Source organism: Palaemon carinicauda, chromosome 8 (genome assembly GCF_036898095.1).
Source record: "Palaemon carinicauda isolate YSFRI2023 chromosome 8, ASM3689809v2, whole genome shotgun sequence".
NCBI classification, from domain to species: Eukaryota; Metazoa; Arthropoda; class Malacostraca; order Decapoda; family Palaemonidae; genus Palaemon; species Palaemon carinicauda.
The window spans coordinates 58,804,311-58,825,882 of NC_090732.1; the positions used below are offsets into that span (position 1 = coordinate 58,804,311).

Sequence of the window (21,572 nt, forward strand, 5' to 3'; positions counted from 1 at the left end):
TATATATATATATATATATATATATATATATATATATATATATATATATATATATATATATATATGTGTGTGTGTGTGTGTGTGTGTGTGTGTGTGTGTGTGTGTGTGTGTAAAGAGAGAGAGAGAGAGAGAGAGAGAGAGAGAGGGGGGGGGGGGAGGCTGATAAATATGACGTAATACATTGGTCACATCACTCGCTTGAACTGGTTACCGGGTTACCGTACCGTGTACTTATTATTATCGTTTATTCTGAACATAAGGAAATCTTTGATGTTCGAATATCCCTAAGTACCAGTCTTGGAGTATCGGCAATATAAGCTTATTTATTGATTGGCCAATACCGATACCAGATACTCATGGTGGAGGCCAAAACCGATACCTATACCGTAGTTATGGCAGTGGTCAATACCGATAACGATACTGGAATTATTACAGGGGTCAATACCAACACCGATACTGGAGTTATGACAGTGGTCAATACCGATACTGATACTGGTGTTATGACAGCGGTCAATACCGATACCAATACCAGTGTTATGACAGTGGTCAATAACAATACCAATACTGGTGTTATGACAGTGGTCAATACCGATACCAATACCAGTGTTATGACAGTGGTCAATAACAATACCAATACTGGTGTTATGACAGTGGTGAATACCGATACTGATACTGGTGTCATGACAGTGGTCAATACCGATACCGAAACTAGTGTTATGACAGTGGTCAATACTGATACTGATACTGGTGTCATGACAGTAGTCAATAGCAATACTGATACTGGTGTTAGGACATTGGTCAATACCGATACTGATACTGGTGTCATGACAGTGGTCAATACCGATACTGATACTGGTGTCATGACAGTGGTCAATACCGATACTGATACTGGTATCATGACTTGTGATCAATACTAGCACTGATACTGGTGTCATAACAGTGGTCAGTACTGGTACCGATACTGATGTTATGACAGTCAATACCAATACTGATACTGTTATTATGACAGTGTTCAATACCGATACTGATACTGATTTCATGACAGTGGTCAATACCGATACCGATACTGGTGCTATGACAGTGGTCATTATCGATACTGATACTGGTGCTATGACAGTGGTCAATACCAATACTGATACTGGTGTTATGACAGTGATCAATAACGATACTGATACTGGTGTCATGACAGTTGTCAATAACGATACCAATGCTGGTGTTATGACAGTGGTCAATACCGATACTGATACTGGTGTCATGACAGTGGTCAATACTGATACCGATACTGGTGCTATGACAGTGGTCAATACTGATACTGATACTGGTGTCATGAGAGTGGTCAATACCGATAATGATACTGGTATCATGACAGTGGTCAATACCAATACCGATACTGGTGTCATAACAGTGGTCAATACAGATACTGATACTGGTGCTATGACAGTGGTCAATAACGATACTGATACTGGTGTCATGACAGTTGTCAATACCGATACCAATGCTGGTGTTATGACAGTGGTCAATACCGATACTGATACTGGTGTCATGACAGTGGTCAATACTGATACCGATACTGGTGCTATGACAGTGGTCAATACTGATACTGATACTGGTGTCATGAGAGTGGTCAATACCGATAATGATACTGGTATCATGACAGTGGTCAATACCAATACCGATACTGGTGTCATAACAGTGGTCAATACAGATACTGATACTGGTGCTATGACAGTGGTCAATAACGATACTGATACTGGTGTCATGACAGTTGTCAATACCGATACCAATGCTGGTGTTATGACAGTGGTCAATACCGATACTGATACTGGTGTCATGACAGTGGTCAATACTGATACCGATACTGGTGCTATGACAGTGGTCAATACTGATACTGATACTGGTATCATGACAGTGGTCAATACCAATACCGATACTGGTGTCATAACAGTGGTCAATACAGATACTGATACTGGTGTTATGACAGTGGTCAATACCGATACTGATACTAGTGTCCTGACATGGTCAATACTGTTTGCCTTATTTTCTTATTCTATGTTTGGGTTCCCCCAGGTCCCTCAGTGTGAGGCACCTCGTATATCCACCAGAGAGTTGCTAATGCATCTTCCAGTGTCTTTTGCAACTTCCAGTCTTGGTTGGTCTGGGATGCATCTTAGGTATTTATTGAGCTTATTCTTAAACACATCTACGCTTACTCCTAATATGTTTCTTAGATGAGTTGGCAGCGCATTAAATAGTCGCTGCATTATCGATGCTGGTGCGTAGTGGATTAATGTCCTGTGCGCCTTCCTTAGTTTTCCTTTAATAGTTTTGGGCACTATTAATCTACCTCGGCTTTCTCTTTCTGATATTTTTAGCTCCATGATGTTTTCAGTAATTCCTTCGATTTGCTTCCATGCTTGCATTATCATGTAGCGTTCTCTTCTCCTTTCTAGACTGTATAATTTTAAAAATTGCAGTTTTTCCCAGTAGTCAAGGTCCTTAACTTTTTCTATTCTAGCAGTATAGGACCTTTGTACACTCTCTATTTGTGCAATATCCTTTTGGTAATGTGGGTACCATATCACATTGCAGTACTCGAGTGTACAGTACTACGTATATAAGTTTTGTAAAGCAAAATCATGTGTTCAGCTTTTCTTGTTTTAAAGTGTCTGAATATCATTCCCAATTTTGCTTTACATTTAGCCAACAGTGTTGCTATTTGGTCGTTGCATAACATATTCCTGTTTAACATTACACCAAGGTCTTTGATTACTTCCTTGTTTGTGATTGTCTCGTTATTAGGTCCCCTGTATGCACATACCATTCCTTCTCTGTTTCCATAGTTTATCGATTCAAATTTACCGGAGTTAAATACCATCCTATTTATCTCCGCCCATTCATTTATTTTGTTTAGATCTCTTTGTAGTGAGTTCCTATCTTCATCACAAGTTATTTCTCTTCTTATTCTTGTGTCATCGGCGAAACTTCTCACTACAAAGTTTTTAACATTACAGCCTATGTCTGAGATCATAATATATGTCTGATACAGATACTGGTGTCATGACAGTGGTCAATTCCGATACCGATAGTGCTGTTATGACTGGGGTCAATACCGATACTGATACTGGTGTCATGAGAGTGGTCAATACTGATACTGATATTGGTGTCATTACAGTAGTCAATACCAATACCGATACTTGTGTTATGACAGTGGTCAATATCGATACTGATACTGGTGTCATGATAGTGGTCAATACCGATACCGATACTGGTGTTATGATAGTGGTCAATACAAATACTGATACTGGTGTCATGACCGTGGTCAATACCTATACTGATACGGGTGTCATGACAGTGGTCAATACCGTTACTAATATTCACAAAAAAAGGCCCATACTAGCAATACTGATACTATCGGCATATCTCTACAATTCACTGTGACTTGTATATTATGACTTCATACACTTTCATATCAAATACTATATAATAATTATAATTTTATTGATGTTGGGGAAGTAATGAATACCGTTTGCGATAATATTGTAACCAAAGAAGCGAATCATCCATCAGTGGAAATATCCGTTGTACCTGCTGGTGGCTTTCACTTTTCTAAAGAGGTAGCCGATACACATGCTTTAGCCTACATACACTCAGCAGGGTTCTCTGCTCCGGCAACTTAGGCGAGAATGGGTTTTACTATGCGGCTTAAACAGGTAACTTCAACAAACTGGTCTAATGTTCGATATTATATGCCTGTTATTTGTCCCTTTTATGTGTATGCATGTGAATGTCATACTGTGTGGTGTAGGAAAATTTGTATATGTGCGTTGTTTGTTTATAAAAAGCTTTTATATGTTTAAATTCTATTGTGCTAAATATAGATCTCTCTCTTTTGCACGTGCAATCAAGAGTCCAGTAGGTGATTAAAACTCATGTGTGAATTACATACATACAATTGCACCATAATCAATCCTTGACATTCCAGAACCATTTTATTGTATACTCCAGGCATTTCAACATCGCCCTACCCTCTCACTTGTTTTGAGATTCTTGAGCAGCAAAGTGAACAATGAATGCTTCAAATACGTCTTAAATAACATTGATTTATAACGTAAGTAACACATACAACTCAGGAATATTCCCCATATTGCAAATAATCACTTACGATATGTACTATACATAGACAATACATAGCTAGTAAATGTCTTAATCTTTCCTGTGCTGCCAGTATCACCATTTAGACAGACAAATATCTTGTGAAGCAAAATCTTCTCTAAACAGGATAGCCTACACGTGCTTCATATTAGAACAGTTATTTTCTTTTATATAAAGCTCTTTCCACAGTTGGAATTCGACATCAATTTTCTTATAATAGGCGGTAATGCACTGTGTCTCCAGTCTCACTACTGCGTATCAGAAAAGAAAAACTTTTTTCCTCAAATTCTAATATGTCTGTTGGAGTTGCCATGAAGAAGTGGAGAGACTGACTGATGTCTCAGCAGACAACACCCAAGCATTAGACTTAATCTCACCGACTTCACTCGCCAAGGTTCTCTGAAATCAAATCTGCTCCTTCCCCTTGCCCCTTATTTATAATACATGTACTGTAACCAAATGCATTTGATTTCAGTGGTCAGGTCACATTAATTTCACATATCCTAATCCGCTTCTCAAACCTGATCTCAAATCAAACACCTGTCCAGAACAATTTAAAGAATGTATTTAACCACCTGTGGTCACACTAACTTCGTATGATTTGTCTTGATTCATTGCAGGTCGACGTTCTCCACTCATACAAAACTGATGTTTTAATTTACTTGAGAACAGACAGAACCAGACAAAAAGAAATACCTGTATATTTAGTATGAAAAAGAATAAAAACATAAGTGCATTATATAAACACATACGCATGCATATTTAGTGAAGAGTAAACAGCTGGATTGCTGAATGCAACCCAAGTGAAGAATGAATGATCCCAGTGATTGTAAACAGACTCTATCACTTTTTGCACATTATTTATTGCTCACTGATGAAATTATCTTACAAAGAGATGTTGTTCTTATCTATGTGGTAATTAGTGTGCAACCTACCTCCGTGATGATTAACAATTAACACTTAATAATCATTGATATTATTAAAATTATTATTAGTATTATTAAAATTACTAAAATTACCATTATTATTGAAATTGCAAAAATTATATAATCTTGGCCAGTGTACCAGAGAGCCAATATCCTCTGCATCCATGACTGTTGTGTATACAGTAATGTAGTCACTGAGTGTGACCTTTTATCTAAGTTAGTGAATGTCAGAGTGCTGTATATTTTGTGTCACTAGCACAGTGTGTTATGTCTTGTGTGTGTTACAGCATTGCCTGCTTACCGTTCTTACATATAACCTATAGAATAGAGATACAGTGTCCAGTGGCCAGGTGTGACTCTGACCCCACGGAGTCGAGTGAGGCTACTATTAAAGTGGCCAACTGTCTTGGTGGCTGGCACCAGTGAGGAGTGGGAGTATTTTCTGACCAGACGCAATGAGGTCAATATCACAAGGGGATGAGGCTTGAATGCGATTAAGTCGCAGAGCAGCTGCTACAGTGTTGCGACAAGGAGCTCTTCAGGGACCTCAGAGTGCAGCAAGGAGGAGGATGGCTAGAGAAAATGAGGAAGTTGTCCTTGGAGGAATGAAGACCATTGCCGTTAAGGGGGAAACACCATGGTGATGATAGCTGCACTATCAGATATACACCGAGGGCACAAGGAACATGTGCGATCATTCCATGCTTGCTTCAAGGACAGGCCAACACATGCAAGTACACCAGGAAATGTTCCTGCAACCTCAGCATCAACTTCACGGAAGAGTTTCTCAGAGATGTTCTAGCGAGGGGGATTGCTAGCCAGGACATCCAGCTTGACCATCTCAGTAACTAAAAATAGAACATGTTGCTGGAGGAGAGAATCAAATTCATTAGGATCAAGGAGTCTGGGAAATAATCAACCTCTTGTCTGCTGGATACTCACAACGTGGAGGCGGTTACCAGCAGGTACAATGAGAATCAAAAGAACGCAGACAGTCAAGGGAAATCTTTCGACATATGTCTCTAGTGTTCCCATGACAAAACAGACAAGGTGTTGCTCATCTTACCACTTCAGCTAAAAGGGCGGAGCCTTCTCCAACCTTAGCGAATCAAAGACAGTAAAGGGTTGTCTGTATTAGCAAAGGCATACACACACACACACACACACACACACACACACACACACACACACACACACACACACATATATATATATATATATATATATATATATATATATATATATATATATATATATATATATATATATATATATATATATATATATATATATATATATATATATACATATCTGTATATGTACATAGAGGCCTACACACAGTGTATATATCATGAGTTCGAAAAATCATGTAGAAATTATTGGATTGTCGCAGCTAAACAATTCCTTCTGTTAACAGCTAAATTAGATTATTTCGACATTAGTCTTGTTCAAGTCACTGATGAAAGAAAAAGTAGTTTCAGTTATGGTTCGATGTTGTAAAATAATGATAAAAAAAACCACTGTACATGAGTTATACCGACCTAAAGGACATTCAGAGAGAGAGAGAGAGAGAGAGAGAGAGAGAGAGAGAGAGAGAGAGAGAGAGAGAGAGAGAGAGAGAGAGAGATCAAATTGTTTGAGCTTACTGTAGTTAATGAAGTAATCTACCAACACATAAAGTCCTTCATAGACATTTATGCAAATCAAAGTTTTGTTTAGAATTATTTATGTAATGTTTCCAATAAAAATGATTGTATCCTGATTTTAAAAGCTCATTGTTAATTTTCAAATGCTAGATTGACTGCTAAATTTTCTTTTATAGCTTTCAGATATTCATAGACTGCTACATTTCGTAATACGTAAGGATACTTTATTGTAAAATATTTCCCAAGTTATTCAGATTCAAGGGAGTGCGCCTAAGCCACTTGCCTTTATTCATCTTTTTATTTTTATTTTTATTTTTTCATCTTTACATTTCCTTTTCGTTGAGCTTTGCCATCTCACTGTCTGTGATTGTGGCCAAGAATGATTAGCATTGACATTTGAACTGAAACTTTAAACATATACAGTAATATCTTTGCTGCATTGCTAATTCAATCTTCATCCTAAGAGCTTTATTCGCTTGATAATTATCGGGGGCAAATGGCAAAATGGGAGATGGTTATCACAGGGCATAGATAGCGGGACTATTTTGTTGGATTTAAGTGCTGATCCGAATAATAGTTAATTTTTGGGAGAAAAAATAGCTGTAATTAGTGAGTCGTTGTCTTTTGGGTGTTTGGAGGATTTGCTTCCTTAAGGATCCGTAGGCTATACCAACCAACATTTGTCTGGCTCGATATAGAAAGATCATTATATTTTGTTCTTCTTCATATACCTTAAGTGCTCAGTAGAAAGATTTTCCCGTTTGCTTTAAAATCCACCCAGATATTTTCGTTAACTGGAATAATGATAAAGGAATGGTACATATATTGTATAAAAAATCTAATTGATTGATTGATTGATTTGAAGTTTTCTGGCATACTGACATCGAAGGTCATTGACGCCAATATCGTTTATCATAAATAAAGATTAAAAGAATACTTAATTAAAACCAGAATAATAAATATGTTATAGAAGTTGAATAGCATTAAGAAGACCTGCTTCTGATACAAGTTTTAAAATGCCACTAACATCGTACGACGCATCATGTCCAAGGATCTTGGCAAGGATGAACCTGCCATCTTCACCCCGAGCCTCATACAGACATCTATTTCTTTCTGTGCTATAAGTGGGACATTCAGTCAACAAATGCCTCACTGGTGTTGGCCAGCCAGCAGAAACTCATGTGTCATCCGAGTGTGACCAATGCAAAGGCGACAAAGAGTAGTCTCCCATTTTTGGGACATCCCATTATATCTCCAAGGGGATAAATATAACATTAATTATTTCTCTCATCTTATTTTCGGTTAGACTATCCCAATGCTGTTGCCAATTGTTATAAATAAAATTCTTAATTGTTGGTAAAAAAATCATTACAAAGAATGAGTCACATTCTTGGTAGCAACTCGGCTGCAGCATTCTTTGCCAGTGAATCTGCCTCCTCATTTCCAGACACACCTACGTGTGCCAGAACCCAGCACAATCGAACTGCTATACCTTTCAGGCCAATGATTAAAATCCGCTCTAAAATCTTTAAAACTAAAGGATTACTAGACTTAAAACCTTCTAAAGCTTGAAGGACACTTCTTGAATCACTATAAATGGTAAAATTGCCCTCCTCTTTCAACGCTATTTTCTCACTAGCGGTTAGTATGGCATATAATTCAGCAGTAAATATGGAAGATATTGGAGGAAGTGCACCTCTACAGTTAAAAGAACTACTATATACTCCAAATCAAACGCCAGCATCAGATTTGGAGCCATTGGTATATATAATAGTTGATTCCTTATGTTTCTCAACATGTTCCATAAAAAGAGACTTGGCATTTAATTAAGTCATGTTTTTTTAACACCAATAAAATATTTACGAAAAGATATCTCTGGTAATTTCCACAGAGGGGTTGATGGTATCTTAGATGGAAGTACCTTACTTCTATTTATATCAAGACTGTGTAATAATTGTTTCACCCGAAAGCCATAAGGCTGAGGAGGTTTTGGGTGCAACTCAAAGTATGTTGAGCGCCTTACAAGGCTTGCAGTCTAGTGACACCACTTATTCACATGGAAGCATGTTTCACAATGCAAGTTTTTTTTTTTTTTTTTTTTTTTTTTTTTGGGGGGGGGGGGGGGCGTTGATAGAGGTTGTGAAACAAATATCAAGGGAAATGAAATACAATGCTCCAAATGCCTTATTTCGGAATCCAGGTAATAAATATCTGCCTTGGCTTCACACAAATATAAAATAGTCCACGTTGGCGAAGATGGTGGTATTGGAGGTAATTATTGCATCTCCAATTCTGTTACTGTGGCAAAGTGGTCACTGACCAAGATTGAGTGCACTCGCCATCTAGTTAGGTGTCTGACTGTAGTTGTGGAAAACGTCGAATTGAGCCTGCCTCCTCTTCTGTGAAGGGTGCCCTGTGTTGAGTAGGGAGACTCCTTCAAATTCCTCTAGAGCAAAAGCTATATGCTCTTCTGACAGGTTAGTTGCTGATGGAGATGATAATAGAGGAGGATGTGCATTAAAAACTCCACATATAATTGTTGGTGAAACTGATGTGTGTGCAAAAAGCTGTGTCAGCTGAAGTTCTCCTGGTTCTTCTCTATTTATTTTCTCATAGATATTGTATTTGTCTATTTCTTGGTTCAACAATGTTATTCTTACTGCTAGCGTCTCTACATTGTTGCCACAAGGAATTGGATTGTGTATCCTTTCTGTTGGTATCGAAGTTTTAACCAGTCCTTTGTCAGTGCCTATGCGTGGGGTGGTATAGGCATTGCATCCTGAAATTCTAAATTTTGCTCTTGCTGTTAGCTATGTTTCTTGCAACAGGATGACATCTATATCCTCAGTTTTGCAGACTGCAATTAAGGAGGACATTTTAGCCCTCACTCCGTCTATGTTCCAATTGAAGATCCTCATTTCAAATGGTAAGTTGAGGAGAACTGTCTAGGGTCTCTGGGTGTGAAAGTGAATGTCTTAACCTCTGTTGATGGATTGGTGGATGAAGTGCGAGGGATAATGGGGATCGGTTCTGATGATGTGGACGTGGAAGGTGAGGGGAAGAGAGGGGATGATGTGGTAGGTTGGAGTTTTGGGTTATGAAGGGTTAAGTTAGGGGTTGTTGTCTCCTGTGTAGTTAGAGGGGGAGGAGGACTTGGAAGCCTTAGAGAGAAAGCTTTTTATTAGTTCTTCAATATTAGCCTCGATAGCGCCTGTGTTGATTTCCCCTGTCACCGCCCAAGTGACGAGGTCTGTTAATTTTTCTCTTAGGACTATTGTCTTCATGAATATGGTCCTCGAAAATGGTTTGGGAGCCTGTGCTTGTGTCGTGGAGGTGGGGGCTCTTGAGGAAGACCGAGATCTTTAGTTTCCCCATCTGGTTGCTTCAAGGTCTTCCAGGGTGTAAAACCCTTTCCTTGGTTGCAGCCTTGAATGTGTCCTGCCTCTGTCTTTCCTAAGATTCTCTCTCCTTTCCTTCGGCAGGGCTGCTATGACCCCGGCAACCCTTTCAGAGCATCCCCATGCCATGGCAATGTGTGATTGCTTTGCAATTTGGGCATTTTGGTTTGGTAGAGATGCCCGCCTTGTGCTTATCTATGCATTCCTGGGTGGGATGCCTCTGGCTGCATACACCACATGTCTCGTGCCATGCTTGGCACTGTTCTTTGTGGTGCCCAAATTTCTGGAATTTGTAGCACCTGAGAGGTCCTGGGTAGTATTTTTAGACCCAGAAACTTCCAAAAATTCCTAGGTCCACCTTTTGCGGGTGTGGCCCTGTGAAGGTTACAAGGATTGCCTTGGTCAGGACGCCTTGTTCTTCATTTTGTTGGTGGCCGTTATGTTGTTCAAGTCAGTCAGATGACTTTTCAACATCTCCATTGGATATCCAACTACGACTTTATTCTTAACTCTTTCCTCTTCTTTCAGCTCCTTTAGCTGAATATCTGAGGTGGTTCTCAGCGTGCTGAGTACCTTGGTATCCTTAGTAGATATGGTCCATTGGTCCTGTTTGTTTGGCTTGGCCTAGATTTTCAAATTCTTGTTCTTCAGTTCGAAAGCAGCTATGGCTCTGAATGCCTTGGATGAATTGTTTGAGATCACTCTAAAGTGATTGAGCTCTCCCTTATTCTGGCCTTCGGATGTCGAGGTCGTCTGGCTTGCCTTAGTTGAGGTTTAAAAACTCTAACCATTGCACTGCTTGGTTCGTTGCATGGGTAACGAGTTTGAAAATGGCATCCAATGCCTCCTCACTCAAAAAGGCATTCCAAACTTCTGCGCTATATCTGGCATCAAGGGCACTGCAGCGCCGGTCTGCAGTACAGTCTCATGTATTGCAAGGCCTTGTTGGCTGGCACCTTGCAAAGCTGGAGTCAACACTCGGTTGATCATCGCCAAGATTGGAACGTGGCCGTTGACATCTCCATCCCACACCTTTCAGGGGCTGCAAATGCTGGGACCCTAACCGGGGAACCATGGGTTCCAGATGGGGCAACATTTAGCAGGGCCGGTCTTTAGGGCCTCAATGGCACGTTGCTGTTACCCCATCCATAACTGTGTACGTGTGGCATCATGAAGGGCTAGTTGGTTTGGATTCCTCAGGTCAGCAGATCTCCGAGCAGAAACTGTAGGTCTTCATGGGGATAGCATGTTGGCCATTTGCTAGCAAAAATAACTCATTTGGCTATGTAGGATGTTTAGGATTGGAAGGTGGCATTAAGACACCAAGTGTTTGGTGAGGAGTATAATATGAGATGATGCGTCTCTTACGAGATCCAAATACTGACTGACTGACTCGCCTACATCAGCATGCGATGCATGAGTCAGGAATACTTCCTTCCCTACGTAGGGAGAACATATACTTACATTATGATTGGGGGAAGTGCCTTGGTATATGTATGTATGTATGATCTTACAAATAATTTACCTCAAAACATGTAGTGTAAGAAAAGAACCAACATACGCAGTGTAAAGCTTTTGTCTTGCACTTCTATGCAATGACATCACGAACATGGCGTATTGTTGACAAGTTCAGTTATGCTGGAATCACGCAAGTCATTTCATGCTCAAGGTTTTCGTCAACCTCCAGCCTATGCTAGCTCGGGAAAGTGTTGTAGCATTATACTATGATCTTACGGTTCGAGGAACAAATATGAAAAAGTGATACAAGACTGATCAGCTGACATCATTATGGCTCCACAAAATTTTCTGACTGTTGCTGTGATATGTATTCTCGGACTGTTACGTGAATTAAAGAATTATATAACTCACAGGATGAACAAAGCAAGTTTTCATTATCTCTTGAGGCTTGTTGGACTCAAGATTGCCAAGCAAGAGCTGTCCTATCTACAGCAGTTATCTTGTTTGTTTACTCCCAGAATCATGTTAGAGGTTAGTGATCGCTGCTTTCCGTCCAGTCGGGAAGATAATATCTCTAGCAACAAGCTCTCGTGCTTTCCTTTTTCGGCAGCAACGGCTCGCTGCTGGCGCAAAAAAAAAAAAAAAAAAGCCTCGTGTGATTCCAGCTTTATGGCTTCGGCCACACCAGGAGCGACTAGCGGCGAGGTTAGAGGCAAGAGGTTCCAGCGGCAAATCGAAACGTAAGATGTCATATGCAGGTAGCCACATAGGAGGCGCGAGAAGTCTCCAACCGCTGCAGCTGCTGCCAGCGGCCAAGCTATGTTTCATATTTTAAAAAACTGCTGAGGTTTTGAACGTCTTCACCCAAGATTACTCCATTTTTCCTCAGTGTCTGAAAGGGTACGGATTTAGTTGTTCATTTCCAGCCATGGCTAATCAAAAATGTATTGAGGAGGTGTTTCAGAGAGTAGAAATAAGTCAAATAAATAGAAGATATGACAATCAACTACAAATGGATGGTAATAAAATAGTGGGTAAGGCCTACACCTTTTTGTGTTTTGCAACCTATTTAATCACAGTTTAATTTCTTTGTGTGCATATATATATATATATATATATATATATATATATATATATATATATATATATATATATATATATATATATATATATATATATATATATATGTATATATATATATATATATATATATATATATATATATATATATACATATATATATATATATATATATATATATATATATATATATATATATATATATATATATATATATATGTATATGCGATCTTAGAAGTAGAGGGTGGTCTTAGAAGAGGTGGGGGTTGTATGAATCAATTTTTTACAGTTAGGTAGATATGCAAGAAATATTTAGCAAAAGGTAAGGAGGTGTATGTTGCGTTTATGGATCTGGAGAAACCGTATGATAGAGTTGATAGGGTAGCAATGTGGAATAAGATGAGGTTATATGGAGTTGGTGGAAGGTTGTTGCAAGCAGTGAAAAGTTTCTACAAAGGTAGTAAAGCCTGTGTTAGGATAGGAAATGAAGTGAGCGATTGGTTTCCGGTGAGAATGGGGCTGAGACAGGGATGTGTGATGTCGCCGTGGTTGTTTAACTTGTATGTTGATGGAGTGGTGAGAGAGGTGAATGCTCGAGTGCTTGGACGAGGATTGAAACTGGTAGATGAGTATGACCATAAATGGGAGGTAAATCAGTTGGTGTTTGCGGATGATACTGTACTGGTTGCAGACGAGGAAGAGAAGCTTGGCCGATTAGAGACAGAATTTGGAAGGATGTGTGAGAGAAGGAAGTTAAGAGTTAATGTGGGTAAGAGTAAGGTTATGAGATGTACGGGAAGGGAAGGTGGTGTGAGGTTGAATGTCATGTTGAATGGAGAGTTACTTGAAGAGGTGGATCAGTTTAAGTACTTGGGGTCTGTTGTTGCAGCAAATGGTGGAGTGGAAGCAGATGTACGTCAGAGAATGAATGAAGGATGCAAAGTGTCGGGAATTTTCGAACTGGCCATTCGAAAGTCCCGCCATTTGACTTCATGAATGTTTCGTCAAATGAAGGCAAGGCTGGGGGATCTCGCGGTCGAAAGACTTGAGGCTTAATACGTGACTATTGGAACCTAAATCTTAACCACCTGGTGGGGAAGGAGCGAGTGTTGTGGAAATTGTCTGTTTATGATATATCAATGATGAATCTAATGTAAAATTGAGGCAACATGACGAAAATGTCTTATGTATGTGTTTAGTGTCAATGACTTTCCTTTTCTTCGGAGCTGCCGAGGCTCGCTCGACCTCTTTGCTTCATCGTCCCCCCTAAAGATAAGTCATTATTTTAATTGTTCTCTCCTCTCTACCTCGTGTACCAGGTTGGTTGTAGTATAAGTTTGTGTGCAAGACGTTTAGTTTTTATATCGCAGTTTAACGTAGAGATCCTTGTGATTGGGGATCTGAATCCTTAGTTAAATAAGAATAGGGATATTTGGTGTGTGATTCGTTGTGCATTGAATTCGGATTGGCACTATTTTCAGTTTGTTAATGAGTCCGGTGTGGACTTGTGCTTGAAGAGCACGTATTACATTACAAAGAGTCAGCCTTGTTTTTTCGTTAGTTCTTGTGAATGCTTAAGGATGTTTGTCTTGTATTAGAGTTTATTTTTGTAATAAAATTTTAAATTTTATAGCTGTATTTTAGTTATCTCCTGGAGGGTTTTAGGGAGTATTGCCTCTTCAAGGCCTTGCGATCCGCCCAGTACATCGGGCTGATTTGGTAAACCGGTGAAATTTCACCACATTTGGTCCTTCGAACCGGATCGCAAGCGCTTCCCAGAGCCGGACAGGACTAATTTAAAATATGAGCCTTTGAGAGAGAGAGAGAGAGAGAGAGAGAGAGAGAGAGAGAGAGAGAGAGAGAGAGAGAGAGAGATGGACAATTAAGGTCCTCTACGTCCCGATGTGCGATCGCCCACGTGGGTCAGTTTCTTTGAGTCCCTTCCTAATGTAAAATTACCTTTCTTTCCTTGCTTTGCCAACCCCCCCCCCCCCCCGAAACGTAAAGTAAAGTTAATCAAAATAGTGGTGGCCACGATCGTGCACATCGAGGCGTCGATGCGCCTAATAAACGACTTACTTAGCGAAACGCAAAGAGCGCTATTAGAGACCTACTCTGAGTCCGTTTACAAGAATTTGGTAACGGAGTTGCAGGTAGAGGTCCGACAGCTAAGAGAGCTATACAAAAGCCAGTGTGTGAAACTAGAGTCTAGTATTGAAGCCCGAATCAGGCACACGTTAGGTGAAGCTACACGCACTTCTACCCTACTGTATAATAGGATAGACAAAATGAAAAGCACTTCAACGGGGAATGTTGCCCTCCCCAGGTTGAAGCCGATGCCTCTCCCCACGTTTGAAGGGGAAGTGCAAAAGTACGCATCGTACCGGGAGCTTTTCACGATCCACGTGGATCGAAGAGCTGATTTAGACGAAGTGTCTAAATTTACTTATTTATTGGGGACGTTGGGCAAAGAGCCACTTAGAATCATCAAATCTCTAAGTGTAACCGCCGCGAACTATAGTGTAGCATTAGATCTTTTAGATAAGCAATATGGCAACGTGCACCAGACACTCATGATTCTGCACCGCAAATTAGCCAACATCTTTGTACTGTCACTAAACCCAGTAGAACTCAAAAGGTTCCGTTTTGAGTTGACCATCATAATTGAACAAATCAAAAGACTGAGTACCAATGACATAGGCCAGGGCATGGTCATGAGCCTCATTAATCAAAAATTGTCAGAGGGAAACCTCTACCGCAAAGTGGTCGAGTATTTGAGAAAATGTGACTATACGTTGGACGAGTTTTTTGAGGCAATAGACTTTATTGTGAGAATGCTAGAAGACGATGCGTTGCAGAGAGGGGACAGTCTTGAGAGTGACAAAAGACCAGACAGTAGTGTAAGACCGAAAACCCATCCCATCCACAATAATTCCTGCCCATTTTGTAGCGAACGGCACCCGCCTCACGGATGTCACCAAGTGACTGACGTAGCTGCCAGACGTCGCATTTTGCTGAAAAGGGGTCTTTGTTTTAATTGTACGAAATCAGGTCATCGTAGCGATAAATGTCCTGTTTCAAATTCATGTAAAAACTGTAATGCTAAGCACCACACTGCAATTTGCGATGCGGGTAGACCGCAATCGATCCCTAGTCATAGTAATAGTCAAACAACGACGTCCCGCCCCGTAGTGAATGCGACGCCTCAGCAACCTGAAACTTCCCCCCGACCACCCCAGACTAAAGTAGAGGCTAAACCATGCACAAGTGCAAAGATCGCGCAGAGGTCTGATGTGGACCTCCCATGCACTATCTTGCCAACAGCCATGGCAGGTATCCAACTAAGGCAAGGTAGTAAGCGAGTCCGCCTATTTCTCGACTCAGGAAGCCAGAGGAGCTTCATCTCAGCAAAAATTGCCCGTCAATCAGGCCTACCAGTTGTAGGACGAGTATCCTTAAAAATAGCTCCGTTTGGTTCCGAGGAAATAAGCGGACAATACGATGTAGTAAGTTGCAGGGTTGAAATGGGGAAAAGAATTGTGCGTATGAAACTAGTAGCACATGAGAGCGTAGACGTACCGATACATAACGCTGGTTATGGTAAAGTCAGACAACATCTGTTGACTAAGGGAGTCACGTTAGCCGATCCAGCCAAGAAGTCGGATGTGTTGAAGAATATCCACGTGTTAGTAGGGGCTGACTACTTTAGTTATTTTGTAATAGGCGTGGAGAGAGTGGATGGGATCAATCTCTTCCTGACGCATGATGGCATGTCGCCATATGGGAAGGTGCCGCAGTGGCTACTGCAAGGGGAGAGGATTGAGCAGGTGAGAACGTTGAGAGTGTGCAGAATCACGAACGAGCCATATCTGTGTGATGTAGACGAGTGGTGGCGTTTAGACCGTGTTGGCATCGCCCCATCTGAGCAATACACTGTTCGCGAGGCCGAGGCCATGCGAAAGGTATCGCAAAGCGTTGTGAGAAAACCTGAGGGATATCAGGTTAGCCTACCATTCGGGTCGGATGCTAGGCCAGAAACAAATTATCGTAACGCTGTGGCGCAATTAGAGTCGTTGCAGACCAAATTCAGAAAGGATAGGAAATATTTTGAACAATATCAGGGAGTGATAGACAAATATATCGAAGCAGGTTTTATATCTGAGGTGAAAGATCCCATAGTGGAAGGTTATTACATGCCACACTTTGGAGTCAGGAAAGACAGTCGTACCACCCCCCTTAGAATCGTGTTCAATGCCTCGGCAAAGTCAAAGGGTTGTAAGTCATTGAATGAATGTCTCTTACCTGGGCCCAATTTGGTAGAGGTAGCATATAGTTTAATCATAAGGTTTAGGTTGAACCGATATGCCATGTTAGCCGACATAAGTAAAGCATTCCATCGTGTCTTGTTAGATCCTCGTGATGCCAATTACACACGATTTCTGTGGCGCGAGGCAGCTGGTCGAGTGCTTACCTTCGCCTTTAGAGTCGTGGTGTTCAGCATCACAGCTAGTCCATTTTTGCTACAACAGATATTAAATTGTCATTTTAAAGAGGAAGGCCGGCCAGATTTAGTAAAATCTTTTTATGTCGATAACTATCTGGCCACATTTGAGGATTTAGAACATATGAGGCAAAAGCATGAGTCTGTTAATAACATCTTAAAAGGGGCGGGTATGCCCTTGGAAGGGTGGGCAAGCAATCACTTGGCCTTCGATAGCGAGAGACAGTGGAGTGAGCCTGTGAGTGTGAACGTGCTCGGGCTGCGATGGGCCCGGGACGTGGACAGATTGTGTGTGAAGGCAAGTAAGGGGATTAGTGAATTGGGAGAGGGATGGGTGCCTACGAAGCGTAGGGTACTTTCCCTGTTGGTCTCGATTTACGATCCAATAGGTTTGATCAGCCCATTATTTGTAAAGGGAAAACTTTTCCTCCAACAACTATGGGAGGATAATATAGATTGAGATGACGTGTTAGGAGAAGAAAAGGCTAAAGAGGCAAGTGAATTGTTGAATGATTTGAAAGCGGTGAGCGACATCACCTTTCAAAGATCGATAGGCAAAAGGGTTCAGAACTACATGTGTTCACCGATGCCAGCAGTAAGGCATATGGAGTAGTGGCATATACCAGGGACGATTGCAAACGGGTAAGTTTGATTACAAGCAAAATGAGGATCACTACGAAAGGGATGAGCAAACTGATGATCCCCAAGCTAGAGCTGCTGGCCTTGTTGTTAGGCAGCAGATTAGCAAGAACTCTCAAGGAACTGATCGAGCCACGAGAAATAGTAATATGGACTGACAGCAAGGTAATGTTGGCATGGGTAGCATCTCCCGATGCCAGGTCTCATAAAAATGTGTTTGTTTCTAACAGAGTGGCGGAGATTGTTTTTATTCAGCAGGTTTGTAGCTTCAGTCTGAATCATGTCCCTAGTCATCAGAACCCTGCCGATATCCTATCCAAAGGTGCAACGACTCGACAATTGCAAGTTAAACACCCTGTGGAGGAACGGTCCAGAATTCCTCAGGACCACGGGAAAGCCTGTTCCTTGCAAGGAGGAAGATCCGCTACATCAAACTCACGTAGTAGCGGCGGTACAAGAGTTAAGGGAGGAGATGTATCCTACCCCCCCAGGCGAGATTTGGGACATCCTGAAAAGGGAAGTAGGGTTCCAATTCTTGTTGAGAGCAGTCAGACTAATTTTAAAGTTTGCAAAAATAGAACGGAATCCGTTCAGTATTGTTCTGGTAGAGCAGAAACATTATTTGCCTTCAGTTTATGCATACTTGGAGGGCAGAGTCAGACCCCCTCGTGAAATTGTCAATTTAGTAAGACAGTTGAATTTAGTAATGAAAGATAGACTCATTTGTATTAGAGGACGAGTGTCCAAGTTAGAAGAAATTAATCAGTTAATTCTCTTCCCAGCCAAAGGGCGTTTAGTTAGGGTTTATTTAAGATATTTACAGTTTGCATTTACATTGAGGTGTGAATACTCTAATGGGTATCTTTCGACAGAAATGTTGGGTGGCGGGTCTGCGTTCTATTGCCAAGCGGGTGGTAAAGGAATGTATGGAGTGTTGGCACGCCTTCCAGTCTTCGTCGAAACAGCCACCACCACCCCCCCCCCCTACCGAAGGAAAGAACAACCTTCGAGAAACCCTTTACAGCAGTTGGAGTGGACCACACAGCAGCCATACAAACTGAAACGCAGCCAGGGTACATCCTGATAGTAACGTGCATGGCCAGTAGGGCCGTGTATCTCGACTTCTGTCCCTCCTTGGAAGCAAAAGAATTCGTCTTGGCTTTAAGGCGATTCTGCGCAACGCATGGCGCCCCCCAATACATCACCTCTGATAATCACCAGACGTTCAAAACCGCCAGCCACCTCCTGCAGGGACTCTACGAAGAGGATGAAGTCCAGCAGTTCCTGAGGAGAACGGGAATACAATGGAGGTTTCAGACTCCCAAGGCACCTTGGAAGGGTGGATTCTTCGAGCGGCTGATAGAGGTGACGAAGCGAACCCTCCAGATAGCCCTCGGCCAAAAGTATCTACCGAACGCCCACGTATTGACACTGGTGAAAGAAGCAGAAGCCGTAGTGAATAATCGCCCGCTTATGTACAGCGGCGACGGATGTGAGGATGAAGTCCTCACCCCCTCCCATTTGTTAAGAGGACACCCAGTCCTCCTCATGGCACCGCTCTTACCGGACGAGCACCTCAACACGACCTTCACCTCCCGGAGGCTACGTGATCATTATTTGAAACTAACAGACTCTTTGAAGGCGTTCCGCGAGAGGTGGAGAAAGGAATATTTGAGTGCCCTGAGAGCCCGACACGACAGTCAGTCCGGGGAACCCTCCAAGCTGCAACCTGGAGACATCGTGTTGGTAAGACAAGAACATCAAAGAAGAGCTACGTGGCCCCTTGGACGTGTTGTAGAAACGTATCCGGACGACGACGGTGTCGTGCGTTCGGCCAAAGTGTTGTTTGAGGGAGTCAAGTCACACCGAGCTGTTAGCCATCTGGTTCCCCTGGAAATTACCCCCTCTGTGGAGGATGATGGAGACGGAGACGACGATAGAAAAGAGGGTGTGTACAGTTCGAAAGACGGAATGCCAGGGATCGTGGAGACGTCTGGGGACAACCAGGAAATGGCTCTGGCTGCGACATCCCAACAACTGGCCACCGAGACCTTCGACAGTGACACTCATGACGAGAACAATACGTTCAGTGCGAACAGTGAAGGTGAAAAGGAATCGAAGCAGACGAACATTAAAAAACGTTCTGCATGCCCACTGAGAAGGGCGGCTGCGAAGCAACGAGATATGATGGATCGTCTGCTAAAGGGTGACAGTCTATGAAATGTAGCTGCAAAACAGTAAGTGAGAGATGGAGTGTCTCCCTGGTAGGTAGGGAGGGTGAAGTGAGAACGTTTATAAGTGGCATGAATCCACGGAGATTGGAAGTGCGTAGGTGTGGGGAACAGGGACGGGATAGTCTCTCATACTTACAAAACGAGCGTTGTACAGAGCCAGGCCCCTCCCTCTTGTTCCCCTAAGGTGGTAGCCCACATGTGGCAGTGTGAAAAGTGATTTAATTGATATAAGAGGGCAGGTTGCCTTCTGATGGAAATGCATGATTATATTCTGTGTATGAATACATTTTTCTCTTGTATATATATATGCTGAAAGTGAATATTTTAGGCCCATTGCCTAATTGCGTTTCCAATTTTTCATAATTATACTCTGTATATGAATGCGTTTTTTCCTTCTGTTCGTATATATGTATATGATAACTGATTTCTAGGCTCATTGCCTAAATTGCCTTTACATTTTCATGATTGCATTTACTATTTGGGTACAAATTTGTATTGTTTTTTGTATATCTGTGAACTAATTGCCCCGGGGTAACATTGTTGTTTATGAACATTGTGTATGCTGTTAGAGTCGTTGCAGAGCGCTACGCAACGAGCCGAACAGAGTTAAGGAGTGATTACTCCACCCCCGAGTCCAGTCTTGCCTGGTTTACTGACGTTTTTGACGCCCCTTATTTCGGGTGTGGAAGCTGTCGGGAATTTTCGAACTGGCCATTCGAAAGTCTCGCCATTTGACTTCATGAACATTTCGTCAAATGAAGGCAAGGCTGGGGATCTCGCGGGCGAAAGACTTGAGGTTTAATACGTGACTATTGGAACCTAAATCTTAACCACCTGGTGGGGAAGGAGCGAGTGTTGTGGAAATTGTCTGTTTATGATATATCAATGATGAATCTAATGTAAAATTGAGGCAACATGACGAAAATGTCTTATGTATGTGTTTAGTGTCAATGACTTTCCTTTTCTTCGGAGCTGCCGAGGCTCGCTCGACCTCTTTGCTTCATCGTCCCCCCTAAAGATAAGTCATTATTTTAATTGTTCTCTCCTCTCTACCTCGTGTACCAGGTTGGTTGTAGTATAAGTTTGTGTGCAAGACGTTTAGTTTTTATATCGCAGTTTAACGTAGAGATCCTCGTGATTGGGGATCTGAATCCTTAGTTAAATAAGAATAGGGATATTTGGTGTGTGATTCGTTGTGCATTGAATTCGGATTGGCACTATTTTCAGTTTGTTAATGAGTCCGGTGTGGACTTGTGCTTGAAGAGCACGTGTTACATTACAAAGAGTCAGCCTTGTTTTTTCGTTAGTTCTTGTGAATGCTTAAGGATGTTTGTCTTGTATTAGAGTTTATTTTTGTAATAAAATTTTAAATTTTATAGCTGTATTTTAGTTATCTCCTGGAGGGTTTTGGGGAGTATTGCCTCTTTAAGGCCTTGCGATCCGCCCAGTACATCGGGCTGATTTGGTAAACCGGTGAAATTTCACCACACAAAGTGTTGGGGACAGTTAAGGGAGTTGTAAAAAATAGAGGGTTGGGC

At 41.5% G+C, this 21,572-nt stretch overlaps 2 protein-coding genes across 2 annotated transcripts; both read left to right on the forward strand.

The window, feature by feature from the left end:
* Positions 1–356: 356 nt before the first annotated feature.
* On the forward strand, positions 357–917 carry LOC137645244 (putative per-hexamer repeat protein 5). The gene has a single exon (XM_068378066.1). It carries the CDS (start codon positions 357–359, stop codon positions 915–917), a length of 561 nt encoding a protein of 186 aa, XP_068234167.1.
* A 52-nt stretch (positions 918–969) lies between these two features.
* LOC137645245 (putative per-hexamer repeat protein 5) lies at positions 970–3,438 on the forward strand. The gene is made up of 2 exons (XM_068378067.1): positions 970–2,149; positions 3,047–3,438. The coding sequence occupies exons 1-2, from the start codon at positions 970–972 to the stop codon at positions 3,436–3,438; spliced, it is 1,572 nt and encodes a 523-aa protein (XP_068234168.1).
* The last annotated feature ends 18,134 nt before the right edge of the window (positions 3,439–21,572 follow it).